At 36.5% G+C, this 19,249-nt stretch overlaps 1 protein-coding gene across 1 annotated transcript; it reads left to right on the top strand.

Moving 5' to 3' along the window:
* Positions 1-2,795: 2,795 nt before the first annotated feature.
* Positions 2,796-18,780, top strand: LOC136232318 (methyl-CpG-binding domain-containing protein 9). Its single transcript, XM_066021392.1, has 10 exons — positions 2,796-3,469; positions 6,969-7,689; positions 7,873-8,976; positions 9,083-9,769; positions 10,060-10,365; positions 10,758-11,093; positions 11,853-11,951; positions 13,544-13,975; positions 14,586-16,844; positions 17,780-18,780. Exons 1-10 carry the CDS (start codon positions 2,958-2,960, stop codon positions 18,080-18,082), a joined length of 6,759 nt encoding a protein of 2,252 aa, XP_065877464.1. The 5' UTR covers positions 2,796-2,957; the 3' UTR covers positions 18,083-18,780.
* Positions 18,781-19,249: the final 469 nt, after the last annotated feature.

Here is a 19,249-nt window from a genome sequence, read left to right as displayed (position 1 = left end):
AAAAAAGATGAAAAAAAAGAAGAAGAAGAGAAGAGATAGAGGAAGAAGAAGAAAAAAGAAGAAGAAGAAGAGAAGAAAGAGAAGAAGAAGAAGAAGAAGAAGGAGGAGGAGAATAAGAAGAAGAAGAAGAAGAGGAGGAGGAGAGGAAGAAGAAGAAGAAAAAGAAAAAGAAAAAAGAAAAAAGAAAAATAAAAAAGAAAAATAAAAAAAATATTTTTCCAACTCTACCCCTTGCCACGTCAGCACTTTTAACGGTGTTAAGTCATTTTCCGTTTTTCGGGTAACGGTGAAACCACAGTCCTTTTTTTTTTGTAAAAACAAACCACAAGGGTTTTTTTTGGAACAACATCAAACCACAGGGTTTTTTTTGGAATTTACCCAAAATGAAACTATAACAACTATTGTTTAATAAAAAGAAAACAACAACACAATTGAGAACAAAAATAACTACAACATATGAAAAAATCGAATAATTACCTTGAGAAACATAAGAATTTCTTGTAATTTTTGACATTTTTGTGTTTTCCGGTTTTAGTTGTTCATGCATCTTCTATTTCTGTCGGATTTCTTCAATTGAAGCTATCAATTTGGAAAAAAAAGACAAATAAAAAAGAAAACATGGATAAGATAGCGAGAGGTATAGAACCTGGGTAACAACAGAAATGAATCTGAAAGATGAAACTATAACAACTATTGTTTAATAAAAATAAAACAACAACATAATTGAGAACAAAATAACTACAACATATGAAAAAAATCGAATATTTACCTTCAGAAATATAATACTATCTATCGTGACCAATGAATATAATGGTGGAAGACTATCTATCATGCTTTATATAGAAGTTTATTTGTGACTTTTGGATTTCCTTTGCTTTGTGTTTTTTCATCTTCCCGTAACTCTTGTTTTCTTTTATTATTTTAATTAATAGGCTTGTAATTATTTAATATATTATAAATATAAATTTGTTATTTTTAATTAATTAAATATTTTTAATCTGATTTTTTTACTACGTTGACAACTCATCAAAAACACTTCTTCTCATTTCTCTCTGCTTCTGTAATCATATATATAGTATAGATTAAAAAATGAAAATGAGGGTGCATGTTTTTAAGAGATTCCATGAAGTGGATGCGGTAGGTTGTACTATTGTTTAAGAATTAGGGAAAATTAGTTAATAAAATAAAAGTTTATTAAATTGATGGATTATGTAGCATGAGTGTTAAGTTTTAGTAGTTTAAAGGGCTTAATACATAAATTCACCCTTAAACTTGGCAGCTTTGTTCTCTTGGCACCCTCAACTTGTAATGAAGCCTATCACACACCTTAATTTGCATATATTGGAACTCTAATGCCCTTCCTTGCTAAGTTGGCAGTGTTACAAATAGAGTTTGGTTTTCAAATACTATGAGCGCGTGAGACGTATATATACACACATGTTTTCATTGTTTTTGTTTCTCTTTCTTGATATTTTATTAATTAAATATAATGAAAAGTAAAAAAACGATGTGTGAAAGTGTAAGTAAAAATTCTCCATTTTTGCAAACATATGTACAGCAAATCCACAATGTTTAGCAATTGTAGAGTTACTATTGCCTCTGAATTGATTCTCCAATATTCTGAATCGATTCTTCAATACTCTCAAATAGAAACAACAAATAAAGAAACAAAGGAGGAAAAGGAATCACAAAACCAGATTGAAAAAACCAAAAATTGAGAAGAAACATAAAGATTAAAGAAGAAAAGCATAAAGATTGCCCAAATATGAAAACAGTAAATCTCACCAGCACTTAATATTCACCAAAGTAGCAGTATTAAAAATATGGAAATCTCAATTTAGGGATTTAAGAGTATGGGAGAATTTTTTTGATTTTCAATTGAAGCTAAATCTTTAATGATTTAGCATCTAAATATGCTGCAACTCTTCCATCCAATAGCCCAGATCGTCCCCAACTTCTGAATTTGGTTAATCACGACACCAAAGAGAAGCACCTAACCCAGAAAAAAGAAAACACATGCCCCAAACCCCGTTAATTAACCCTAGATTGATAACTAAATGACTATAGGTAGTGAACTTCCAACAAAGAAATAACACAAGTCTAATACTGAAAACTCAAAACAAATGAAACAAAATCAAGGAACCAGATGGAAATGTTATATTACGCAATTTACACATTTGAAGAAGAAGAATCCAGACGAAGAAGAGGATCCAGAAGAACAGATAAAAACACAGGCTAGATGAAGAAATCACAGATTGAAGAAGAAGAAGAAGAAGAAGAAGAAAAGAAGAAGAAGCCAGACGAAGAAAACACAGATCGAAGAAGAAAATTCAAGAAGAAAACGAGCAATCTGGATAGAGTGGAGAGAAAAACAAAGAAAACGTTAAACTCCAAAAAATTTGCAATGTGTAAGATTTTAATTGGTAATAGTCCATGTCAGCGCAAGTGTGTAACAAGCGCTGATGGTTAGAAGACAAGTGAAAAATTTGGGGGTAAGAGTTATAAAAAAGCCAAGTTGAGGTGTGTGATAGGTCACTTAAAAAGTTTGAGGTGCTAAGAGACAAAAATTGACAAGTTGAAGGGTGAAATAATGTATTAAGCCTAGTTTAAAGCATTGGAGATGCATGGTCTTGATAAAATCCATCAAAGCTGAGACGAACCACAGCTCTGTTCCCGGAATAACCACGTACAGTAATTATGTTACGATATATCACGGAGCTCACGTGTCAGCTCCAAAAGGCGAGTATTCGGCACAAAATCCTTTACTCGAAGCTTAATAACCTTCGCATAAGCCAAAACTTTAATCTCCCCTACTGTTTCTTTAACCAAACCCTCTTTCTCTAACCGAAACGGAAGAAAAGAAAAAAGAACAAACAAAAACCCTTCGATTCGATCTATCCATTGAAACTTCAAAACCGAAAGCCGCAAAAGATGTTATTGTTATTGCAACTTGGATAATGGAACTCGCCGATTCTAGCGAGATCAACAATCGCTCTCCTCTCGGCATCGATCTCAATGAGATCCCTTCCTATTCTTCTCCACCTTCCATCGCCCTACCCGAACCCGGGCCCGACCCGGACGAACCCGATACTGACCCGCTAGAGCTTGATTCTTTCGATGTTGTCCGTTCCTTTCATGAAAATCAGGACCCAGCGTCTGGAGTCGCTGCCGGATTGCCAGAGGAGGAGAAGCTTCCGACGTGCGGAACTTGCGGAAAGCCGGAGTTGGGCGCGCATGTAGTTGTCTGCGATGGGTGTGAGCGGGGGTTCCATATTGCTTGCGCAGGAATGCATGGGAAGCAAGTGTCCAACTTGGTGGATTGGATATGTGGAGACTGCGTTAGCGGCGGTGTTAAGAGTAAACGGTGGCCTCTAGGTGTTAAGAGTAAGCGGATTTTGGATATCAATGCTTCACCTCCAAGTGACTGCGATGGCGATGGAGACAGCTCTGAGGAGCGGCTTACTTTGAGGTACTTCTATGTGGATGTAATTGTAAATTTAAAGAATGATTTTTATTTTATTTTTTGACCGATGAAGTTGAATTACGTCTACATAGTTTTATATTCTTAGCTGTTTAGATTTCTGTGACAATAATCATTGGACTTCTACCAAAGTTGATATATAGTTTCTTGGATAGATTGCGCTGGAGTTTGGTTGTTTACTACTATTATACAAGGTGATTAAAAGAAAATGGATCAAAAACCTTGAAGATATTGAATATGGTTTTTATGAGTATCTAGAGTTCTCATTAGGGGATAACATGTTTGTCAATTGGCAAGGAAATTTCCTTTTCTAGTGCAAAGGCTAAATATGAATGTCTTAGCAGTTTTTGTGTGTTGAAAATTCTTAATCACAGTACTTTTAGTTACATCCATGGAGTTCTCCTAATCATGAATCTTCCATCGTTCATTCTGGAGCTTATTTTGTGTTTCTGTAGCATGTTACTGTTAGACTTTTTTGCCATATGAGTACCATGAAATCAATTTTGTTTCCCTTACTTTCCTGCATTATATTCATCCTTGTCTCTATTTAGGTTCATCTGAAATGTGTCATGACATTCTCGTGGTATGTCCTTAATTTTTCATTAATTTCTTAACTAATATAATTACCTATTTGATGTTATTCTTCATATGTGCCGTTGATTATTATACTTGTCTCTATGGGGTATGCTAGGATGTATTAGCATCATTTTCTGATGGTTTTCATACCTCCTTCATGTACAAGGGTCTCAGTTTAGCCATGGGATAGTAATTAGTTTGCATGCAGCCACTATGAGAAACTAGTTAGAGAGTTGACACACAACATAACTTCATATTGGAAATATTTGAAGCTATCTTTGATATGTATGGACTATTGATGCTCTTGTTCTTTCTTAAACTTGTATTCATTTGTTGCTCTTGACAGAAGGCAAATGCATCTAAAGTTGAATTCTTCTTAGACTTGCTTGGGCTATTTTGTGGATTTTTTTCGTCATGATTTTATATACAAAGACAGTTATCCTATACAACTAATACCGATCTTACTTCTGCAGAAGTTGCATGTATGCTAATATTGAATTGTGAAAATTAGGAGAAAGTGTAGAAGCCCCTGTGATCGTCTATGGTCAGTCAGATTTTTTTTTTTCCTGATGGTGCCACATCACTTTTGAATGGATCATAGTTGTTAAAGGTGCGCTTCAGGCAAGGCTCAAGGTCTTGAACCTTGAAAGTGAGGTGTTGTACAAAAGGCTCTCGCCTTGTGCGCCTCGCTCGTGCCTTGGAGCCTGGCGCGCCTGGCAGTTTTTACTTAGGGTTTTTATTTTTACAGTTTTTTCTAAAATAACTGTTTGATTAAACTCACCACTAATCTAACTTAAATAAGATTAAGCTTACCCTTAATTGAAATAAGAATATCAAGAGTCTCAGTCATAATTAAATATATAAAAAATAGAGAAAGATTAGGAGAATAAGTCACGTAAAGAAAGTAAGTCTATTCCACTCTAGGCAAAAACAAACTTCGACAGACACAGAGTGAAGAAGAAACAGTTATAGTTTAGTAGCAATGCTTATTAGTTTTTGTTGTGTGTGCTCTTTTTTATGATGATTATTAGTTATTATTGTGTGTGTTCTTTTTGATGATGATTATTAGTTTTTGTTGTGTGTTCTTTTTGATTGGTAATGAAAGGTTATTAGTTTAGTAGCATTAGTTATAGTTAGGTGCTTTAGGTGAAGACGTTAAGTATATGTTAGTGTCTCTATAAAGTTCGAACTTAATTTGATGTTTTTGAAATTTATGATTTAGTAATATGTTTTTATGTGGTTTTGTTTTGTTTATGTGGTCATAAGTGTGTTTTTTGGTTTATGCTTAACTAGTAAAAGAGTATATATCCTTTTTGTTTTATTTTATGCGCCTCGTGTTTCTAAGGCGCACGCCTCGCCTAGCTCCTTGAGCCTAGGCCCCAGAACCCTTTAACGCCTTAGCGCGCCTTACTCCTTTAACAACTATGGAATGGATATTATTGTCTCTTGGCTTATCTGTTATAGATTTTCTTTTGATAGTTATTGCTCACTGAATGCTCTTCTAGAAGCAGAGCAAATGAAGTGGAATAAACAGATATAACTTAAGCTAATGAACAAGAAACCCCCCAAAAAAAGAGTTACCTGATGAACATGAATCAGTTTAGCCAGAATCTAAACTTAATGTGGGAACTTTTACACCTTAATATTGATGGTAAGGTAGGCCGAAAGCAAGCTAAATGATGACATTGAAGCTAGCAATAATAAGTGCCATTGTTTGGACAAAAACATAGCATAATAAAAAGACAACAAAAGTTCTTGTGTTATAGATCTGACTTGCTGAGGATATGTCACATATTCACTTTTTTCTCTCCTTCCTCCCCTGAAATCTATTTACGATTACGGCCTAAAGGAGTTCCAAGTGCTCCAGGAAGCTTTTGAAAGGAAAGGTAAATCAGAAAAAAGAAGACATATTAGAATGAATAGAGGGGACAATATGCAATAGCTATTTTGATAGGAGATGCATTCTTATTAATTAGGCCAAAAGAATTCTGTTCAACAAGTGCAGTTGTCCTATATGGCCAAATTCACCTTCCAAGCTGTTTTTCCATGTTAGTAAGAGTCTTGTGAACAGCTTTGTCAGAAGTATGAAGACAAGACCATGTTATTTGACATGGGATGCAGTGGAAACTGTGCTACATTCTAAGCTTCTATTATAGTACAATGGATAGCATGCTTGCTCCTTAGATTTGAAAAACAGGAACGTAAATGTATTTCTGTCAAAAAGAAATAGATCTAGTTTAGTTATTTTTGGCTGGGTAAAATCTCAGCTTCATGCCCAAGATTAGATGTGCATTCCTATCTGATTTCAGATACTTTCAAGTCCTAATGGTTCAACTGATGATATATATTTTTGTTATCATCTGTAGTGTTTCAGAAAAGGAAAAATAGCATAGAACTCTAGACCAGTTACTGCGTTTTAAGGATTGAGAGACTATCAATTACTAAATATTTACCACTTTCCTCTGACAAGATACTGGAATCTGATGCCAAAATTAATCTGTGAAGCAAGGCTTGCATTGCATTATTTTTTTTTGTTGGCAAATCCCTAAATATCACTGCATGCTTTGTGGAAGAGCCTTATTCTGTGCTTGTTGACATGCATCTTGTGCTAATGCAATAACCAGAGTTCATCAGCCTACAGAATTATCATTATGACTGAAACACCAATTTTAGGAAAGGTCAAAGAAGCGCTCTTAATTTCATGAATTCATCCTCATTCACTAATTCCTTGCCCCTAGTGTTTAATTTCAAATGGCTCTGTGTTTTGCAATTTATGTTTATATTATAAGCAACCTGGGTATCATTTCTTGCTTATGCTGCCATTCCTTTTTCTTTATTTACTCAGTCTATTTTCATTTATTTATTGATGATATGCATTGAATATTTAAATGTTGCTTATGTTTTCCTTTAGGAAGCCTAGCATAGGTGATAATTCTTCCAGTGGCAATGCATTTGGTGCTCCAGTGACATATTCAAACCATTTATATGCGGGGAACAGATTTGGATCTTTTGGCTTTAAAAAAGGTTCTGGCCTTATGATGAAGGCTTTTAGAGTGGGTTTTGGAGATATAATACATCGTACAAAAACTACGGATAGAAGTTTAGAGGAGATAGATTTAGATTTCCCTGTAGGAAAGCTTAAGAAAAGTAATAATACAGCCATTATATTACCATCTCGAAGTCCAAATGAGATTCTTCTGCATGGTCTCAGGGACTTTGTATCTGAAAGGCATGGTGTATTGGAGGAGGGTTGGCATGTGGAATTAAAACATTACACGAATAGTATTGAAGTATATGCAGTTTATTGTTCTCCTGATGGGAAGACATTTGGTTCAATGTCTGAGGTTGCTTGCTATCTTGGGTTGCCACTCAATTGCAATTCAATGGACGCCGATGCGAAAAGTGATGGATCTCCTTCCATTCAAGAACTGTTGCATGTACCCAAAAAGAGAAAGGCAAAAAGATTATCACTTGCAAATGGTTTGGCTGAAAATAAACAATCTTTGCTGAATGGCTGTCACAAGGGACTCATGGCCAATGGTCAAAGTGTAGAAATAGGTGGTACTAAGTCTGGTAAACTCACAGATGCTGGTGCAGGAGAAGATGATAATGCTAAGTCTCCAGCATCAGATGTAAGCATGCTTTTTATTTATGCTATTAGTTTGCTCATATTAGATTTGCTGCAATGTTCCTTTTCTCGTGTTAAATCACTACATCAAGAGAATCTGGCATGTCCTTGTTCTGGTTTTGTATTCCATTGCCTATTTTTTATTTTTTATTTTTTTTTGTGTGCTCACCACTGTTTTATATTTCAGGATGGACTTCCTGTACAGTTTGAAGATTTCTTTGTTATTTCTTTGGGAAAAATTGATGCGAGGCCCTCATATCATGAGCATCAGCTGATCTGGCCTGTAAGTTATAAATCTTGTTGGCATGACAAAGTTACGGGTTCTCTTTTTGTTTGTGAAGTGTTGGATGGTGGTGATTCTGGACCTGTGTTCAAAGTCAGGAGGTTCTCATGCTCAGGATTGCCGATTCCTGATGCTTCAACTGTTCTGTATAGGAAAAACTTTGTGCTCGACACTGGTCAAAACATGAAAGACTATAGTAATACAAGTTGCTATAATACAGATTGTGACAATGAATTCAATGTTGAGATGATTCTCACAGACGCTTCTCCGCCAACAGAAGGCGATATTTTATCCTGTCTTAAGCTTAGTTCAAATGAAAATAATGGTGTTAAGATATCGGATGGCTTGCTAGATTGTTCCTATCCTAGCAGTTCTCAAAATCTTTCAGCTTGTAATTTGGGATTTGCAGATGAGATTGGGGAGATGTCAGCTGAAGAAACTTCATCATCTTTAGCATGGAGAATATTGTGCCAGAAATTAATTGGGGCATACTCTAAGCTATGTACTAAAAAAGGTCACCTTAAGCTATACTGCAAACATGTGGACAATGACATTGGATCTCTAGCCTGGGATACCAAGGATAAAAAGACAATAGATAGTTTGTCTCCAATATCCAAATTTTGCAGTCCCTCCATCTCTGCTGACATACCATTAGAATATCAGGGTGAGGCTGACAGTTTGGCTGCAACTCTGTCAAAATGGCTGGATCAGGATAGATTTGGGTTTGATGCACATTTTGTGCAAGAGATTTTAGAACAGCTTCCTGGTCTGGATGCCTGCTCAAAATATGAACCTCTGATTAATAGAATTAATTATTCTGTATCTCTAACAGTTGGAAATGGATTCTTGGTTGTAAAAAGGAAAAGAGGAGCAGAATTTGATGATTCACAGAAATCTAAAAGAGCCAGGTTGGGAGAAGCCGCCTGTGAGACAGATGATCATGATCCTCCTCTAGGGAGGGTGTTGTGCTCCAAGCTTCCCCCGGTTCTGGTTGGTGACATATATCAGGTATATCTATATTTGATTCTTTTACTCTATTGAAATACCCATTTTACTGTCTGGGTATGGAATTTACTGCTAAGATTATGTGGCCTGTTCACTTCTGGCCATGCAGGTATGGGAGTTGCTATGGCGATTTCGTAGTCTGTTGGGTTTGAATGGACCTTTGTTGTTAGGGAAACTCGAAGATGAACTTATCAGCCCATGGTTTGATGGTGCAAATTTAGCAGAGGATCTCGAGAGGAAGTTCCATGAAAATCAGGTGACAGGCTTTGATAAAGTTGATGGTATGAGTAGACCAGTATCATATTCATACCAAGAATCTTGCATGATCAATGGAGATAGTTCACATGTCTTGATGAAGATGGAAAACAAAGCTACAAAGGATTTAGCCGAAGCTAGTTCTTCTGTTGCTCACTGCAGATGCTCTGGTGTAGCTCTGACAGAGGTACACAGTTCATTGCTTTCTGTGCTAATAGGTGAGCTGCAATTAAAGGTTGCCGCGATTGTAGATCCATCTTTTGATTCTGGAGACTTGAAATCAAAAAGGGGAAGAAGGAAAGATGTTGACAGCTTGACTGCTGCGAGACGAAGTAAGCTGACCACTCTCCCTTTTAATGAACTTACTTGGCCAGAATTAGCCCGAAGATACATTTTGGCTGTCTTGTCTATGGATGGTAACCTTGAATCTGCCGAGAGTACTGCTCGAGAAAGTGTAAAAGTTTTCCGTTGCTTACAAGGTGATGGTGGGGTACTTTGTGGCTCACTTGCTGGTGTTGCAGGCATGGAGGCAGATGCACTTGTAAGTTTAGGTTTGGTCCTTGCATTATGTTTTTGCTAATTCATTCCTTAGGATATCATTTTTTAATAAATGCATTGTTAGAATTATTAATTGGCCAACTGCATCAGCCAAACCAATTGTTATTATTATTCTGCAATCATCATTCGATTTGGCAGCAGATGTAGGTCACCTGATGTGCATGTGCTGTCTTTGGATGCCTTAAATAAGTGTTTATTATTTGTTTCTAGTTGTAGGGAAAGTTATAGCAAAGTTCCGATTACCTATTTCATTCACATTGTGTCCTTATTCAGTTGCTTGCAGAGGCTACAAAGCAAATTTATGGTTCCTTGAGCATAGAAAAAGATGTTCTTACCATAGAGGAGGAAGCGACTGATCCATGTGGTTCTAGTGAAAACAATTGTGTGAATGATTGTATCATCCCAGAGTGGGCAAAGGTGCTGGAACCTGTTAAAAGGTTACCAACCAATGTGGGAACTAGAATCAGGAACTGTGTTAATGATGCATTGACAAAAGACCCTCCAGAATGGGCAAAGAAAAGATTAGAACATTCAATCAGTAAGGGAGTCTACAAGGGTAATGCTTCAGGTCCTACCAAGGTGCTACAAACAGAAACTTTTCTTAATGATGCCATTTTAATTGTGCAAGTGTTGGATTTCATGATTTTTCTAACAAAAAGTACAATTGTTTCCCAACTGCGCTATTTAGGTCATTTTTCCAAGTGATATTTTGAGCTGGTTAAAAGACCTTAGATAGGCTTCAATTTCTTTCTACTCAAACTTGTCTGACCAAGCCGAGACCTGTTGTTGTGGACTCCTCAAAAAAGTTTTTTTATTGGATATTTTTGGAATTTCCTTCTACTCTTCTATGTTGCATTCATGGTGTTAAATTGATTATGAAAGATTTTACTTTGGTGATTTTTTTTTTCCACCCCCAGTTAAATAGTCATCATTTGTTGGCCTGATTCTGATAGAATGTTGATTGAATACAGAAAGCTGTTCTTTCAGTGCTAGACGATGTACAGAAGGAGGGATTGCTTCAGAAATCCGAACAGAAAAATAAAAGAAAGATTAGTGTACCTGTTTCTGACATTATAATGAAACAATGTCGTATTGTACTGCATCAAGTTGCTGCTGCTGATGATGCAAAAGTTTTCTGCACCTTGTTGGGACGAAATATAATAACTTCTTGTGACCATCTTGAGGAGGGACTTCTTGGATCACCAGCTATGGTTTCTCGTCCTTTAGATTTTAGGACCATTGATTTGAGATTGGCAGTTGGGGCTTATGGTGGATCACGCCAATCTTTTCTTGAGGATATTCAAGAGGTTTGTTTAATGATCACATACTGGTTTTGCATACTTTTCCCTTGCTAGTTTGCACTATGCAATTTTTTTTAATACACAATCACAGAGATGCTACCATAATGCAGTGATACATGAATTATTGAGTGAACTTATTTCCTTCTAATTTGATTATGCTGCAGCAAATGCTGCTTACTTCTGGTAAAAAAAATTCTACCTTGATTTAGTTGATAGTGGATAGCTAATTTCTCATTACCTGTAAAAGAGGTGTTATTTGTAATTGATAGATTCTAGAAGTCATGGATGATTCTTGTAACAAGGGTTCTTTGTTTGTATTATGGGGTTAATTAATAGGCATTTCCTTCCAATCTTTGTGGCATTACAACATTTCTAGTAGATGCAGAAGTTCCATTTGTAAGTTATAAATTGATGCAGCTAGTTGTTTTCCTTCTTTTCTGTGTGTCTGTGTGCGTTTCAGGTCTGTGGGGACTGGCGAGCGGGGTTGTGGTATGTTTTTGGAAGTCTATGATGTAAACTTTAGATATGACTCGTAAATGTAAGCTGCATTTTAGGGGGTTTTTCCCAATCCTACGGAACCCTGAAATATTTCAATGCCATGTTTCTCTCTTTCTAAATTAATCTCTGTTTGTTTCAAAATTGTGTTATCCACTTATGCCGAGGTCTGCTAATGTTTTCTCAACTGGGATGGTTGTTTCGTGTTTTAGCACTATATCTCAAATACGTTACCTTTAAAACGTGCTGAATTTTGCTTTTGGTTGGCAGTTATGGAACAATGTACGGACTGCATTTAGAGACCAGCCTCATGTGGTTGAATTGGCTGACACACTATCACAAAATTTTGATTTATCGTATGAAAAGGAGGTACGTACTTCTGCTCCTGTCCCTCCAATATTCCAAAGTTGTTAATACAATATTTACTTTTATTGTTGTAGTAAGAAGAGATAGAGACTTCCTACCCTCACCTTAACCACTGTTTGCTTCTTGGATGGCCCTTATCTGTTACCTGAATGGTTAATATGCTGTATAATAGGCGTCCTCTCCTTTTACTTGGCCCCAAATTCCTATTATCCCCCTCAACTTTCAAAACGACTTAATGGCCCTCTCTGCACTTTTGAGTGTATTTACTAAATACCTCGAACAACAAAATAAAGATTCAGACAAGGAGGTGAACAGCACATGCTCCAACGTAGAAAGAACTTGGTGACTTGGCATTGACTATCGACTTTTTTACCACCTTTCAATTTTTTTTTCTCTCTTTCTTTCTTTTAGAATTAATTTAAAAGATAAACCTTTTACGGTTATTAAATTATCAAACCTAAAACCATATCAACCATGAAAGATGATAAGGAAAAAAATCTCAATAAAAGTGAATGGAAAAGTGCAAAGATAAAGAGGATCAAAAGATGAATTTGAGACTAGAAAATAAGAGTTTATTCTCAAAAAGGTATATGGAAAATGGATACTTACTCGTGTATTCATATCGCCTTTGTGATTGATAATTTCCTTTGTTGTATATTCTAGAACTTTTGAATGTTGATTACCCTTCCTAACATGGACTTCACACAGAACATGGGTATGGCACACATGTTTTTATATTATTAAAATTTAGAGTAGTGAGGACATTCTTTTTTTGGAGACGATACAGACTACTTACCATGCATAAATTTAGAAAAACAGGGGTGACATTTGGCTTTGATTGGATGGAGGGTTGAGAAGGATTAATGAAGGAATGGAAAGGAGTGGTTCAAGTAGGAATGTAAGGGATTGATTGATCTTACCCTTGTTTGGGAGAAAGGTATGGGTTCATAAGGGTTAATAGTAATATCCTTACATTGTTTGTATTGAAGGATACATAATGGAATGGAAATAATAAAATTACTTAAATGTCCATCATACAAAGGGGAGAATAAGAGGTGATTTGAGTTCAAAATGCTGTAAGGTATTTAAGAAATTGGATAAAGGTTGTTTTGTAAAATGAATTCTTAAATTTGGAGGGTTATGAATTTGAAGAATTGTGGAGGGTTTACCCTGACCCATCTGTTACCCTCCTTCCAAACAAGGGTTTATCATTAACCCTTACCAACCTTCCTTTATGAACCCCTCCCAACCCTCCATTCAATCACTAAATTGGTTATTTTGTGGAATTTTGCGATTTGACCGGTCTCTCTCTCTATGAACATATTGTTCCTCAGGTCCCTTACCACATATTCGTATTCCTTGCAATAAATGTCTTAATTGCACTTTTTCAATGTAGGTGGTCTCACTTGTGATGATACAGATTGGTTAGCCTGCAAATATTTAGAAAACGGAGGGGACATTTAAATTGGTCATTTATGGAATTTTGCTATTTGGGCTGTCTCTTTCTCTTTATGAACGTTATCGGTCTTCACGTCCCTTACTGCATATTCCTATTCCCTTTCGGTAAATGTCTTCATTGCACTTGTTCTATGTAGGTGGTCCCACTTGTTGAGAAATTCGAACAGTATGCTAAATTGGATTACTTGAGTGCTGAAACAATGAAGGAATTAGACAATATTCTGGCATCAACAAATGAGATACCAAAAGCTCCATGGGATGAAGGTGTCTGCAAAGTTTGCGGTGTTGATAGGGATGACGACAGCGTTCTGTTATGTGATTCCTGTGATGCTGAGTACCATACTTACTGCTTAAATCCTCCACTTGCTAGGATTCCAGAAGGGAACTGGTACTGTCCATCATGTGTTGGTGTGGCTAAGGTCCAAGAGGCACCATCATGCTCTCAGGTCATTGGCGGTACCCATTCTAAAAAGCATCAGGGAGAATTTACCAATGTTTACCTGCAGACTCTCATGCATCTAGCAGCTTTACTGGAACAGAAAGATTACTGGGATTTTGGCATAGATGAGGTTTGTGGAGTTATTATGTTTGCTTCTCCTATGTGTGTGCTAATTCTTGTTCCTTTCATGTCATAATTTCTTGCAAGTTTTTTTGTTAGCACTCAATAGCTGCTCAATTATGCAAACTGCCTGTTATGTGTACGATTCCCTAAACTGAAGTTTTACAAAAATTCTTAAGAAAATAATCATCAATATTTATAATAATAATGATAAAATCCTGCACAGCTTAATCTTCTGAACATATTTATGTGGTCCTGTACTCTTATTTACACGAGATCTTATTTTGAAGATCTAGTATGTGTTTTGAAGTTTTACTCTTATTTACACGAGATCTTATTTTGAAGATCTTTTAACTGGAAAAAGAGACTTTCATGGAAGTAAACCGTAGTGCTTTGTTGATTGGAAGGCGTATTGGTACTTCCCTTGCATTTTAACGCATGTGATTGGTTTAGGTTCAAGTTCTTGCTCTTCACTGTGTTGAGAATAATAAAGACGACGAATTAAGTGCATTTAATGTTACCTTATGTATGCATTATTTGCTGATTTCCTTTTCTCATTCCCCCTTCCATTTCTATCTGATATCTTGATTTCACTAAATTTCCTCTTTCTATGAATGCAGCGAACCTTTCTTCTCAAGTTTCTTTGTGATGAATTTCTTAACTCACCTATTGTTCATCAGTACCTTGAGCAATGTATGGAAACTACAGCTGAGTTGCAGCAGAAATTGCGCTTATTATCTGTGGAATGGAGAAATCTCAAGTCCAAGGAAGAGCTGGCTGCAAAAGCAGCAAAGATGGGTACTGGTGGGAAGGGAGAAACAAAAGATGGGCTTGGTTCTGTAATTACAAAGCAAGGTAGACCTATAGGAAAACCATCTAATTTGAGTGACAAGTCTAGCCACTTTTGTGCCGGATCTGATGGAGTGCCAGGAGTAATTGGTAATCATAAGAGCACAGAGACATATGCCCCTGATAAACACTCTTCTGTAGTAAATTCTGAGAAAAAGCTTAACTGTGAGAGCCAAAATATTAATTCTGTGGATACTGAGGGTCATGTGAAAGATCTGTGTGGTGTCCCGAATGGAACAAATCGGGATAATGACAAATCCTCTCAACCAAGTAAGTTGCCTTTATCAAATGAGTTGCAGCATGTAACTGATCATGTGGATGAAATTTGTGGCCAGAGTAAATTGGAAGAATATATAGGGAGGGAATCTTCAACGTTTCTGCCTCCTTCAGATCATCTAGAGTCTTCTATCTCATTAGAAATGGACAGTCGCGTTCTTGATAATGTGTCTACTGTTGCTGTCAATGAATCACAAGCCTGCCATTCTGAGTTGAGCAAAGTTAAAGAGGATATTTTTCATCTGCAGAGTTTGATTAACAGCATAGAACTAAAGATTTTAAAACAATCTATTCGGAGGGAGTTTTTGGGTAGTGATTCCAGTGGTCGTTTGTACTGGGCATCTGCCACACATGGCGGACTTCCCGTGGTTATAGTTGATGGGAGTTTGATGTTGCAGCAGAGGAAATCATCAGCTCATGGGGGTTCAGCAATTTGGCATTCATCTTCATCTTCATCTTCATCTTGGATAAATACTAGTTTCACGTTGGAGGGTTCAAGAGCTCGTGTTCCATTCCTTTTATATCCCAATGATACTATTGCTATGTGTTCACCATGGGTTACATATGAAACTGAAGCAGACATTGAAGCGCTTATTGGTTGGTTGGGGAAGAACAACCAAAAGGAAAGAGATCTGAAAGAGTCTATTCTGCAATTGTTGAAGTTAAGATCTCAAGGCACCCAACAAATTGAAGACACACTTCAAGATGAGTGCCATGCAGCTTCAGCAATAATCACTGATAATGATGCAACTTCATCTTCTGATTGTCTTCTCACTAAGGCTGCATTATTTCTGGAGAAAAAATATGGGACCTTTACCCAATTACAGACTGCTGACATGTTGAAAAAGGGGGGAAAGCAAGCTAGAGGATTCATTGAAGAGAAGATGTACCGTTGTTATTGCTTAGAGCCCATTTGGCCTTCCAGACAGCACTGTCACTCTTGTCATAGAACTTCCAATGATGTTGAATTTGAAGGGCATGATGATGGCAGGTGCAACTTGGTTCCATCATCTCATGAGAAAAATGATGAAACAAATGATTCAACAAATGGGAAGGAAGATGTGAAATCTGACGTCTCTCAGAAAGAGTATATTAGTGAAAAGGACAAGGTTCAAACTGCTAAAAGTGGTTGCTGTGAAATTGGTTCAAGATTGACTAAGTTTGAAAATGAAGGGACTGAATGGCCATATGACTTTGCACAAATCTGTATGAAGTTTGTTACAAAAGATTCCAACAAAAAATTGGTAGAGGACATTGGTCTTATTGGTTCGAATGGGATTCCATTATTTGTGACATCTATTTCTCCTTATCTCAGTGACTCAACATTAATGTTGAGTTGTGCAAAGAAGAATACTGGTGTTCAGTTTGACAATTTCAATGCCGTTGACCAGCAGGCTGTTTTGGAAGAAAACAGGAATCAAAGTACTGTCAACTCCCCCATCAAAGCTGCTGCAAATGAAACCAGCAAACTGTTTGAAACCTTTAAACCATCTGTGGAACCCTTGCGTCAGAAGGGTGAGAAGTCATTTGGTAAACGTTCTTCTGAAATGCGGTCTATTAGCCGCTGTCTAATCCCACAGTCTTCGTTAAGGCAATTAACTGGTAAAGTTTCACCGATCTTAAGGAAGCTAAAGATCAGTTTGCTTGACATGGAAGCTACACTTCCTTCAGAAGCCTTGAGGCCATCAAAGAGGTGTTTGAGAAGGAGATGGGCCTGGCGTGCATATGTCAAATCTGCAGGGTCAATATATCAGGTTAGTTTGCCTTGTTATTTTTTGTGTTATCATTGGGTACAAAACAATTATTGAATTGCAATTGTCTCCTAAACTTCTATTACAAGTAAGCCTTTATTTAAAGTATTCTTTATATAGATGGGGGGAATGGTATTGGAATACATTGAAGGTACTCCTGAAAGAGCAATTTTGTCAATCAGAGACAAATGAAAGATCTATGTGTGTGTGTGTGTTTATTATAATTTATGTAACTTATAATGTTTATGGTGGAAGCTATAATGTTGGTGGTGGTATGATATGCGTGGGTGGTTGTTCAAATGATATTACTACAGCATTTACTGAAGTGGTTATGGTAGTCATGGCCTGCAAAATATATGGTGGTTGTTCAAATGATATTACTACAGCATTTACTGAAGTGGTTATTTTAGTCATGGCCTGCAAAATATATGGTTAGAACTTAATTATATATATATATATTGTTGACCTGACTTTCTTTTGTACTTTTTGAATTTTACTTCTGAAATCTGAATTAATCTCAAATGCATCTCAACCAAGTCAATATTCCAAAGTAATAGGAGTTTGCTATCTATTTTTTTTTTTTTTTTATTTCCAGTTTTTACTAAGACCAAGCAGATTCCTCAAGTCCAAATGAAGTCCCTTTCAATTTATTTCCAGCTCTTGTCACTGATTTATGTGATTTTTCCTTGTTCTGCCTGATTATCTATTTTAACTTGATTAAACCATCAAGGTTCTCTATACTCTCTTTCTAGGGAAGCTAACTAACTTAGATATCTGTTATGCTTCCACTGGGATGTACCTTTTATATTGATCTAGACAATGACATCTAATCTGAACTGACTAATATTAGCTGCAAAGTTCAAAATTTCTACTTCTTTTATCCTCCTGGGATTCACTGAGCAAGCAATGAAGTTCTTATCTTTTCTTTTCATTTTTAGATGGTCCAAGCAACAATTATTTTGGAGGAGATGATTAAGACAGAGCACTTGCGGAATGAATGGTGGTACTGGTCATCACTTTCCGCTGCTGCTAAAACATCTACAGTTTCTTCACTTGCCCTGCGAATTTTCTCCCTTGATTCTTCCATTATCTATGAGAAGACCCTATGTGATTCAGATCCAAGTGAGAATTTTAATCCTGACAGCAGTTCAAACCAGAAGCAATTGGCTGGTTTGGATTCCTTAGACAAATGCAAGGTAACCAGGAAGTCAAACAAAAAAAGGAAGGAACCTGAGGGTTGACTTTGGCATATGCAATCTTGAACTCCTGTGGGAATTGAATCTGGGTTAACTGAAACTGGAGAGTTGGAAGACAGCAACAGGAACATGTTATCAGAGAATGCAGTGGCCAAGGCGATACACTGACAACACAAGTTCATTTTGTTCAAATGAACCTCATGATCTCTTGGCTGATACATAAATGCTGACAATTATACTGCTGATTATTCTTTTGTGCTTACAAGAGATGATTTGATATGCTAACATGGGGTGGATTGCTAAGCAGAGGTTTGTAGGATTCTGTTCCAGAATTGGAAGCAGAATGACCAAAAGATAAGCAAGCAACTAGTCAATTTTGGACTGATTTATGCTGCAGCTTTCAGTTTGCCGCTTGGAAGATGAAAGGAAAGATATATTTCTTGTGAGGAGGATAGATAAAAAAAAAGAAAATTATATAATATAAATGCATACACAGAGGGTTTGATGTAAAAAGGGAGTAAATTAAAAAGAAAAAGAGATGGAGAAGATTTGGAACTGTGTAGATGTAGGCAATATTTCATTCTTTGTAGATTTCCATCTCTCTCTGTCTCTTTTACCTGTCACGCAGTATGGGTAAAAATAAAATTCATGTTTTGATATTTTGTCTATGTTTTGAGTTCATTCTTATGTTCTTTGCACATTGAGGCTTTGCTTCATGTAAACGATGTCTGGGTTTTCCCTCTTTACTTGTCCAACATTTTAGTTGCATCTTAACAACCCTTCCTTTTCTGGTGGGTTTTAATGCCTGATGTACTTGCTGGACTTCACATCAGAAATAGGGGATTAGGAGGTTGCTTGCCAATGGCAATATGACAATGCTCAACTGAATGTGGCAAATTTATGTCTCAGATCATTGGAGGATTAGATCAGCATGTGCATATTTGACGGATAACAGGCACTTCTGTCCAGCAGTTTGTTAATAGTAGCTGCAACCTTTCTATGCAAATGGTTTTTCTGTTTATATTTCCTTGTGTCAAGCATCAACAAAATTGCCTTCATATGGTTCGATTACAGTCTTTAAAGCAGATGTATAATGGTTGTCATGCGTGTAGAAACAATCGCCTGTACTTGAGATCTTATTTGTAATCTTGTCATTATGCATTTTTGTCTTTCATGCATTTTCTTTGATAGGAAGTCTTTCATGAATTAACT

Source organism: Euphorbia lathyris, chromosome 6 (assembly GCF_963576675.1).
Source record: "Euphorbia lathyris chromosome 6, ddEupLath1.1, whole genome shotgun sequence".
NCBI lineage: Eukaryota > Viridiplantae > Streptophyta > Magnoliopsida > Malpighiales > Euphorbiaceae > Euphorbia > Euphorbia lathyris.
This window is presented reverse-complemented; position numbering and strand designations above follow the sequence as displayed.

Coding starts and splice junctions, on each gene's coding strand:
- LOC136232318 (XM_066021392.1), top strand. CDS start 2,958: ATGGAACTCGCCGATTCTAGCGAGATCAACAATCGCTCTCCTCTCGGC. Junction 3,470..6,968: donor GAGGAGCGGCTTACTTTGAG/GTACTTCTATGT, acceptor GTTTTCCTTTAG/GAAGCCTAGCATAGGTGATA. Junction 13,976..14,585: donor GGGATTTTGGCATAGATGAG/GTTTGTGGAGTT, acceptor CTATGAATGCAG/CGAACCTTTCTTCTCAAGTT.